The sequence below is a fragment of the Phallusia mammillata genome, chromosome 5, assembly GCF_965637545.1.
Source record: "Phallusia mammillata chromosome 5, kaPhaMamm4.hap1.1, whole genome shotgun sequence".
Classification (NCBI taxonomy): Eukaryota; Metazoa; Chordata; class Ascidiacea; order Phlebobranchia; family Ascidiidae; genus Phallusia; species Phallusia mammillata.
The window spans coordinates 13,411,243-13,420,498 of record NC_137256.1 but is presented as its reverse complement, the minus strand read 5'-3'; the positions used below and the strand labels follow the sequence as shown (position 1 = coordinate 13,420,498).

The window sequence follows — 9,256 nt, the reverse complement described above, 5'->3', positions numbered from 1 at the left end:
TAAGCAATCAGACATTGGCAGTTTGGGACCCTGTCACATTTATTCAAAGCATACTGGTGCCAATTTATAATGTCCATTAAAAACCCAATAATCTAATGATGTAACATTTCCTTCCGACCAAATGAACTTTCCAATTCATTAGGGTTTCCCATAACTCATTTCTTGTTTTCTGTGTAACTGGCATGACTTGAAAAGAATCTCAAATATAAGAATCTCTCATCAACAAGACTACGTCATAGTAATAATTGTCCACGCACTGTCCGAGGCTGCCAATTGCCCGCGGTCGTTAAAGTTGTTTGATAAAAGCTTGCGATACCTATCTTTCAACAACTTCTCTTCTCCTGGGAGTGGTATTTGATACAAAATAACATCGTGCAAGTCCTCTAAAAATGTCGTATGGCAAGTCGATGCCACAAGCACGCGTAGGGAGTGACGTCGAACGACATGTTTTTGGACGGGTACAATTTTACTTCAGATTACACTTAGTCTTAAAGTCGTCATTTTATTCTATGCTTGTAGTCAAACAAACATTACGAGTTATCTTGTCGCAGATAAATCGCACATTTGTTAAATTTACATGTTTTAAAGGTCAAGTACAGCAGCTAAGCGCAAACGTAGGGTGTGTTGCGGTTGTGACATACTGGACAAAGTAGGAGTTTTCTCTGTATGTAAAAATATTCATTTTTGATCAGTTTCGTGAAGGAAATAGTCGCTCTTAGGGCCCAAGTATGAAAGGGGTGATATGGTGTGCAGTTTTATTCTGCGTTGTATACGCTACAAGTGCTGCACCGCTTAATTTACACTCAGATTTAACGGATATTTTGGACATACTAAAGAACCTGGGACTCATTCCTTCAAATGACCCTGCATCTACTTCAAGTCCAGACAATGACCGTAAGTACATTGATTTCTGGTAAGATTTTTGCCGAAGATTTTGATTGACTAATTGTGCATATTCTGTTACAGTTCCAAATATGATTTCATATAGCTGTACATTTATTTCTTTTTTTATCCGGTCAAGCTTATAATGTATTAAACACAGTTGGTTCTGGTTACACATCGGATACATCACAATGCGGCAGACAAACAGCGACGCCGAGTCTCAGTCGAATTAAAAAAATCATAGATGGTCGTCCAGCAGTGTCACATAGTTGGCCATGGCAGGTATATTCCAACATGGCCGGTAAAAACTCACTCGCCAGGCCTGTTATGCTATATCTACATGTAGGTGTCAATTTATGACGATGATGAACATCATTGCGGAGGTTCGATTATCGACGACACTCGAATTTTGACCGCCGCCCATTGTTTTGAAAACAGGTAATTTGTCAGAAGGCCTCCAGTGTCAATTAGGAAAAAATCTGATTATTTTGTAAACAGGAAGCAGGAAGATTTTTACGTGGTTGTGGGTATGCATCGCATTTCCGCTACAAATGACAATCGAATAATTATGAATATTAGTGGCATTATCATTCATTCACAATATTTTAATGGAGACCACGATATTGCTATCATAAAGGTAAGTCATCACAAACGACATAAAAAAGGACGTTACATTACCACTTTTCATCGATTCCTCTAATGTTTTTACATGATTTAAGTCAACGCTTGTTGGATTTGTAACCAATTAGTTTTATCCAGGAAATTTATCTAGTCAAAAATAAATTTATAGCCCTAGGCAATACAGAAGATATAGTGAGATATGTTTTCCTATAATTTTGGAAATTATTCTACGATATTCATTTATCTGCAGTTGACCGAGTCACTCAATTTTTCCGAACAAATTCAACCTATCTGTCTCCCGGTGTCGAATCAGGTCCCCAATGCAGATGATTCCAATTGTGTAGTAACAGGATGGGGAGAAACAAGTCAGTAAACAAAATAATCATAAATAAAGTTCATTTTGTTTTTAAAACGTTTTATCACATAAGTTTGCGGCGATAGTTTAAAGCGATATGTGCCTTAGGAATGTTAACTTTTAGTTTGCAAAAAATGCATCTGTTTAGGACGAAACATCGCAGAGGAGGAACCCAATATTGTCTCGGATGTGCTGCTCCAAGCAAATATAACAATACTCAATGACAGCTTCTGCAACAAATATTATGAAAACTCACTTCAAACAAACTCTGTGTTTTGCGGTACAGCCCGTCATGGAGACACATGCCAGGTACATGCCGGACAGTCGCTTCGATAAAACGACGTTTTAACTTTCATGCATCGAAGATCGGTAGGCTGAAACATTTCAGCCGGGCATATTGTTTTGGTTTCAGTACGAACCATTTTCAGAGTTTGACCGATACCGAACTTTTTTTATTGTTACAAATAGTTTAACAGACAACCAATAAAAACGTCATACCATCGTCTGCAAATAATAAACTTCATGAGCAACGAGCCACGTTGTTTCAAGTAGTTGTTGTTTGGAGCTTATGGAAAATGGATTGTTGTAAATCCTAATAGTTATTAGTAGTCTACAACGATATAAAACCAGACGTATCACGTTGATTTAAAAGCGTTGATTTAAAAGAATTTTTAGTCAGCCAGTTCTATCACAAAAGTCATATTTTTCAGCGGGTTATGTTACAAAACGTCTTTTGACAGTAACCAGTAATGTTAACCGGTTCGCTGATCTCATAAAAAATCGTGAGACGGTTCTATAGAACCGGTGCGAACCGGCTGAATCCCACCACTGGTATTAGGTAATAAGATAATAGAAAAGTTAAAAATGAACTGCCAGAAAACTTGTGTAAAAAAGCACATCATGCAGACGTTTCAGCAATCGCTATTGTCATCGTCATCATAAATTTGTTGGCAGTTATGGTTTCAATTTATATTACTTTTTAAGGCCGTTTATTGCACAAAATTTACTATTTTTAACTGCAGGGTGACAGCGGTGGACCCGTACAGTGTCCGAATGCTGACGGAAGTTGGTATCTAGCAGGTGTGACGTCGTGGGGAGATTATTGTGGCGGGGAGGCGCCTGGAGTTTATACACAAGTGGAATACTTTCTAGATTGGATTGACGAGAATATCTAAACCTCAAAAGACTCTTTGCACAAGCATTTATGTATTTGTGGGGCGGTAGATTTTTCAAAGATGTTTTCTAATGCTGCTTTAGTGTTTAATCCAATTTGTTTACGGTGGTAACACGTAGTAATCAACTTTAAATGTGCACTTCTATAAAACATAATAAACCACAAATGCTTATGACTCTACACTCAGTTAGCACTTGTAGGTAATATGACTTAATTGGGTCCATCGGGTACCATAAACGTAAAAGTTTGTTAATCGCTTGCGTAAATAAAACACTTTCCTGGAATGTAAGACAAGTTTATTGCAAGTTTTGTGGGTATTTCTCCAGCAACGCATTAGCAACGTTTTACCGATACGAGCTCTTTAGTTGTATTTGGTTTGCCGTAACAGCAGGTTGCAGTTAAAATGCACTTGAAACTATGCTTTGCTGTTGTGTGCCTGTTATGGACTATTGCTAATGCGAAACGAAAACCAAACGGTGTCAATTTGGTTCGAACTTTAGGCGAAGGGGGCTTTCTGCCCGTCGAAAGCAATCAAGCGAACCAGAACAACATTTTTGAAGGTTTGTCTTTTTCTCTATTGTGGTTTACTTGCAAGTTTTGATCGAAAACATTTACAACTTTAATGGTAAAAATAACGGCCCAAATAGACGTAAAAAGCGACATGCTTTATTTTTCAAACGTTTCGGCAAATGCTTATGCCATCATCAGTGATATGAGAGCCACATCGCAGTTGTGGCATTTGCCGAAACGTTTGAAAAATAAAAACATGTCGCTTTTTACGTCTATTTGGGCAGTAATTTTTCCCATTAAACTTATGAACAGATCCGTACATAGTGTTCCAGTTTACAACTTGTTTCCGGTGTTTAAATACATGCCAGAAGAGAGGGTGTGGTCGGAAAACCATCCAGGAAGTTGTGGTTTGGAGACAAAATGCATGTTGCCCCTACAGGGATGGGCCAAAATCACTATATTCTTAACATCAAAAAATCGATAAAACAAAACCTTACACGGGTTTGGTCTTAAATTTACTTTTGTATTTTAATGTGTCGCAAGATTCTGATGAAGGTTCGGGTAAATCTTCGACGCAACAAGTCGTGTGTGGTCGTCCAGCAAACCCACCTTTTACCGGCTCACTAAAAAAGATTGTAGATGGGACAGTCGCAAAACCATTTAGTTGGCCTTGGCAAGTATGACAATTCACAATGCAGGTTGTATAAGCAAACTTGTGGTCAATTTAAACTTTTGTAGTGAAGACTCAATAATATGAATAAAATTGATAAAAAAATCCGATTAAACACTCATTGTTAATTTGCTAATATCGTCGTGAGTGTTTCTTCTAAAATCTATAGCCAAATACAGTTTCGCCTTTTAAGGTATCGATCACTTTTCTTGGGGAACATGAATGTGGCGGATCAATAATCAACAAAAACTACGTTTTAACTGCAGCGCACTGCTTTGAAGGCAGAAGGTATAACTATCTGCTGGTTCTCGTGCATACACACCCACTGCACATGCAGTTTCACTTTTTATCGCAATTTTTTTGTAACTATAATTTGTAACAGGTATTGTAAGCTGCAGTATTGATTAAGTCCAATTTAAAGCAGAATGGCCATTTTTAACACAAACAGAAAAGACAAAAAAAATTCGCAACACCTCTATAAATACAATTTTTTGATATAGTTTTCTTTGAAAATTCATGATCGTATTTATGCTGTCCCCAGTGGTGGGATTCAGCCAGTTCGCGCCGATTCTATAGAACCGTCTCACGAAATTTTATGATATCAGCGAACCGGTTAGCATGACTGGTTACTGTCAATGGATTTTTGCATCAGAACCGGCTGAAAAATATGACTTTTATGATAGAACCGGCTGACAAAAAATGTTAATTCCTCCACTTACTGTCCCCCTATTTGGGGTGTTAAATCGATGATATCGCCCTGTCTATATCAAACCTTATTATATTTTTGAGGTCATAGGAATTGATCATTCATCGCATTTTGCCCCGTTTCAGAAATCCAGTAGGAACTAAAATTATTGCCGGAATGCACAAAATGTCGTCGGAGGTCGAAGATGGCACTCGAAATATAATACCTGTGCAGTCTATTCACATTCATCCATTGTTCGGAAAAAGCAACCATGACATTGCACTTTTGAAGGTGTGTATTTAATAGGTTTCGCATTTTTTTGTTTACTACCAAACGTAAACTTGCAGCTGGAAAAACCGTTGCGCTTTAGTGACGAAATTCAAGCAATTTGTCTGCCTTCTGTCGAAGAACAGCTTAATGTTGGAACAAGGTGTTTTGTCACTGGTTGGGGAGAAACGCGTAAGCAATCATTAACAAAAACAATAACGTGTGAGCAACATATTTGTCCTACAAGTTGGTTTATTTCTTATTGTTTTGTTCAGGTAAAAATGTGCCATATGGCCATGAAAATATTTTGTCTGATTACCTTCGACAAGCCTCAACCAAAATTACAAATGTGAAGAAGTGTAATAAAATGTATGGAAAAACTTTGTTGATCAAAACAGTCTTGTGTGGAACGACCAAATCTGGAGACGCGTGCCAGGTTGTATACCTAATCATGTGTTTATTTGATTACTTAGAAATTTCTAAAATCAAAATGTGTTAACTTTTCTTTTTTAAATACAAGCAATGTTAGAGAAAATTGTATTTTTAGGGCGACAGCGGTGGTCCATTGGCATGCATGTCTGAAAATGGCAATTGGTATCTTGCTGGTATCACTTCTTTTGGTGACAAATGTGGCGGAATCGCTCCAGGGGTTTACACGAACGTGCAAAGATATTTAAAATGGATCCAAAACAAAGCGGAAATGATCTAATATGTTATCGATGTCCCATCGGTGCTAATGACAAAAAATATACTCTAAAATCGAAAATTGAACAAATGACAGAATAACTTGTTGAGCAAAAATAAATTGAAACGCAAAGTTTACCGAATAGTAGACAATGTCAATCATTGGAAACCATGATTCTAGGTTTACAGTAATAAAAAAGAAACAACTTCTAAATGCCGTCAAACTTGTGTGACCTGTATGCATTGTCCAGTTAAATTGAATTAGAAGTAGGCTTTAAACGAACGATACCTGAAGATCAGACCTGAAATTGTGAAATTCGAAGTCTGACACTGCATGATTAGTTAGACTAGACCGAAAAAAACTACTTTTGAAACATGCAAGCGGTATTCAGTTATGTTTTTCTGATTTTCTTGGCAGTGATAAGTAGAAGCGTTTTAGTTGTTGGAAACAATTATACCGAAGGTAGGTTTATCAAGCTTGTATTACCGCTCTGCGTAATATGACTGATTGCTGATAATGTTTTAGACTTCGATGAGGAAGTTTATGACGAACAGATTGTTTGTGGTTCACCGTCGTACTTTCCGAAACTGGTCAATATCAAGAAGATAATTCGAGGCGTTGAGGCAGTCAATCACTCTTGGCCGTGGCAGGTGAATAGCCTATATTTGCATGGCAATACACGAGCCAACCCTGGCGACCAAATGCATGTTACCTGTGACCACAAAGAATGTACAGGCTGTTTACAAAAACTGTTAAGCCATTAAAAATACAACATTTAGCAAAAAAAGTTTTCAATCATTTTGTATTTTGCATAAAAAATACTATGAATGTTCGTTAATATTTTTTTATATTAATTTGCCATGGAGTCATATGCAAGGCAGTACAGCGTGACGAACTTATAGCCTATCCGTATTTTGCTCTGTTGGTAAAAGTTAATTTAAGAAATATTACTGATAAGTTATTGACAGAAAACACGTCAAATGAAGGTGTGGACATTTGTATCAAAAGTCAATTACGTACAAAAAAGCAATAGCACTTTAATTTACCATCGATTTTATCACCAGGTTTCGGTGTTCATTGATGGGGAACACGAATGCGGTGGAACTTTGGTAAACGAAACCTTCGTCCTTACTGCGGCTCACTGCACACCAGACCATGGGTGAGTGAGTTTCCAGCGCCTGTAGCTGAAAAAATGTGAACCTTGACCCACCACGTTGCAACCTACCACTAAAACAGGAAAACATTAGAAAACTAAAAAAAATGGGTGTCATAAAATTAGTTTTTTTGCAAATCGACATGCGAGGTAACTAGGGCTTTTAAAACGATCATTATGCATCCTGCACATCGCTTGTGTTTTATCTATAATTAAAGCACAATCTTCCTCATCGCAACCAGCGCCTTTTGAAATGGTTAAATTTTAATGACTTAATTGCGCCACCCAGTGCAAAGTCGTTTAGAAATGACCACGTCAAGTTATTTTCCTTCAGCGAAACTGCTTGTAAACTGACTGATAAAAATTTATTGTGTTGTCACATTTTCTGTCATTCAAAGAGAAGCGTCTGAAATGATGGTGGTTTTGGGCGCACATAACATAATGATAGAAGAATCCCAACGAGAGGAAATTCAAGTTTACAGAATTATACGTCATCCCAAGTATTATGCTGATATGAACACATTTGATATAGCTCTTTTGGAGGTAAGAAACTTATATTTGCAAGAACCTTGTGTTCAAGTGTTAGAACCATGAAAAACTATCGCACACAGCGTCATGCAGCTATTTTATGCAGCTGGAAACTGAGGTTACATTTTCGAAAGAGATTCAACCGATTTGTCTCCCATCGTTTGACCAAATACCTTCTCCCGGTTCAACATGTTACATAACCGGTTGGGGCGCAGTAAGTAAGTTATGAACAAATTAACCCCATCTGTACTTTCTATGCAAAAACAAGCACCTTGTGTTAACAGAAGACAGAGATGATGCGGTAGAAGGGGATGGTTCGGACATGTCAGAAGTTCTACTTCAAGCCCCAACAACAATTTTGTCATCGCAAAAATGCGAATCTTTCTTTGGAGAATCGATTTTGTCAGACATGGTGATATGCGGCACTTCGACGAGAGGTGACACCTGCCAGGTAATTCTTGTCAGAAACGTCCGGCATAAAATAGCCACGATTGTGCGTTCCCCAAAACCGGTTTGCGTAAGCCGAACCAACACTCACAAACACAAACGTTACACGCCGGCCAATTTACATGATCAGTGAAGTTTAGATTCATCATAATTTCGGTGTAAGTAACAGCAAGTTTAGAGAAGTTGCACTCCAACCAAAACAAAAAAGTTTGTGTTAATCAATTCATGGCAAATACAATAACATTCTTCAATTTAGGGGGACAGTGGAGGACCTTTACAATGCAAATCGGAAAACGGAAAATGGTATCTTGCCGGTATAACTTCGTGGGGTTGGAAATGCGGGAAGGGTACTCCAGCAGTTTACACGCGAGTTTCCAAGTACCTCGACTGGTACGAAATAGAAACAAACTGACATGATTTTGTTTTACACATATTGAATATTTTAAAAGAGGATTTATTATATTGCTGTTGCTATTTTACTTGGTGCTGATAGTTCTTCTGTCCACCGTCCGGAGAACGACGTACTACTGGTCATTGAAGCAGTACGCTATTTTCCGGTCTGCAACGCAGAAGTCTGTAATTTTGATCTTTGTACTATATGATTGTGCACTGTTATTTTTGTAACAGCAGCGGAATTATATGGTTTCACGAAGAGAATAGATGACTTTCTTGAATTTGCGCTTCACGTAATACTTTTGTGCCCCATTGACATCCGACACGTTTCATTGTTAATGAACTTATAACTCATATTAAAGTTGCAAGTAGAATTGTATACGTCGCCTCAGTGTAATGTAAAATTGCGTAATTTGCGCTTTACTTGCCCGAACCCAGCACGCACCTTGCGCAAATACCGATCGTCTGGAGTTTCAGTCATCGATCTACCTGTACCAAGTTAACGCTTGGATGGCAAAGGAGTATTGCCAACACAAGCGCCTGCCTATCGCCTCCCTGCTTAAAAGGAATTATGCGACCCATGGGTAACCAAGATAGTGCAGGGGCCGCGCACTCATTGAAGAAGGCTCAGTCTGGCTAATACGATGACTTATACGAATTCCCAGTTGCGGCCTCCCTTCAAAACGGCCTACCTGGTTAGGCGTTCCGCCTAAATGGTCCACTGAACAGACATGCTAACCAGCGACTTTAACGCCTCAAGTATAAAGGTTTAAACTGTTGGATCTTCATATCCCCTACTTTATGCGACAGACCTTGTTTTGGGCCTAATTCTAAAGCAAGAGTCCGTTATCTTCAAAATACAGTTTGGCGGACCTCGTTTCGAAAA

General features: G+C 38.3%; 3 protein-coding genes across 4 annotated transcripts; all 3 read left to right on the top strand.

The window, feature by feature from the left end:
• The first annotated feature begins 644 nt into the window (after positions 1-644).
• Positions 645-3,033, top strand: LOC145229572 (chymotrypsinogen A-like). The gene is made up of 7 exons (XM_080094922.1): positions 645-894; positions 1,043-1,164; positions 1,229-1,320; positions 1,381-1,519; positions 1,754-1,868; positions 2,007-2,167; positions 2,881-3,033. Exons 1-7 carry the CDS (start codon positions 729-731, stop codon positions 3,031-3,033), a joined length of 948 nt encoding a protein of 315 aa, XP_079951048.1. The 5' UTR covers positions 645-728.
• On the top strand, positions 2,070-6,059 carry LOC145230565 (chymotrypsinogen A-like). Of its 2 annotated transcripts, none has more exons than XM_080096008.1 (8): positions 2,070-2,167; positions 2,881-3,592; positions 4,086-4,219; positions 4,406-4,500; positions 5,044-5,188; positions 5,245-5,356; positions 5,440-5,600; positions 5,712-6,059. In XM_080096008.1, exons 2-8 carry the CDS (start codon positions 3,436-3,438, stop codon positions 5,871-5,873), a joined length of 966 nt encoding a protein of 321 aa, XP_079952134.1. In that variant the 5' UTR covers positions 2,070-2,167; positions 2,881-3,435; the 3' UTR covers positions 5,874-6,059. The 2 variants fall into 2 exon arrangements, with proteins under 2 accessions (XP_079952134.1, XP_079952135.1); XM_080096009.1 differs by lacking the exon at positions 2,070-2,167 and adding an exon at positions 2,623-2,696.
• An 85-nt stretch (positions 6,060-6,144) lies between these two features.
• Positions 6,145-8,749, top strand: LOC145230566 (chymotrypsinogen A-like). Its single transcript, XM_080096010.1, has 7 exons — positions 6,145-6,311; positions 6,375-6,499; positions 6,914-7,008; positions 7,401-7,545; positions 7,637-7,748; positions 7,815-7,981; positions 8,234-8,749. Exons 1-7 carry the CDS (start codon positions 6,224-6,226, stop codon positions 8,387-8,389), a joined length of 888 nt encoding a protein of 295 aa, XP_079952136.1. The 5' UTR covers positions 6,145-6,223; the 3' UTR covers positions 8,390-8,749.
• The last annotated feature ends 507 nt before the right edge of the window (positions 8,750-9,256 follow it).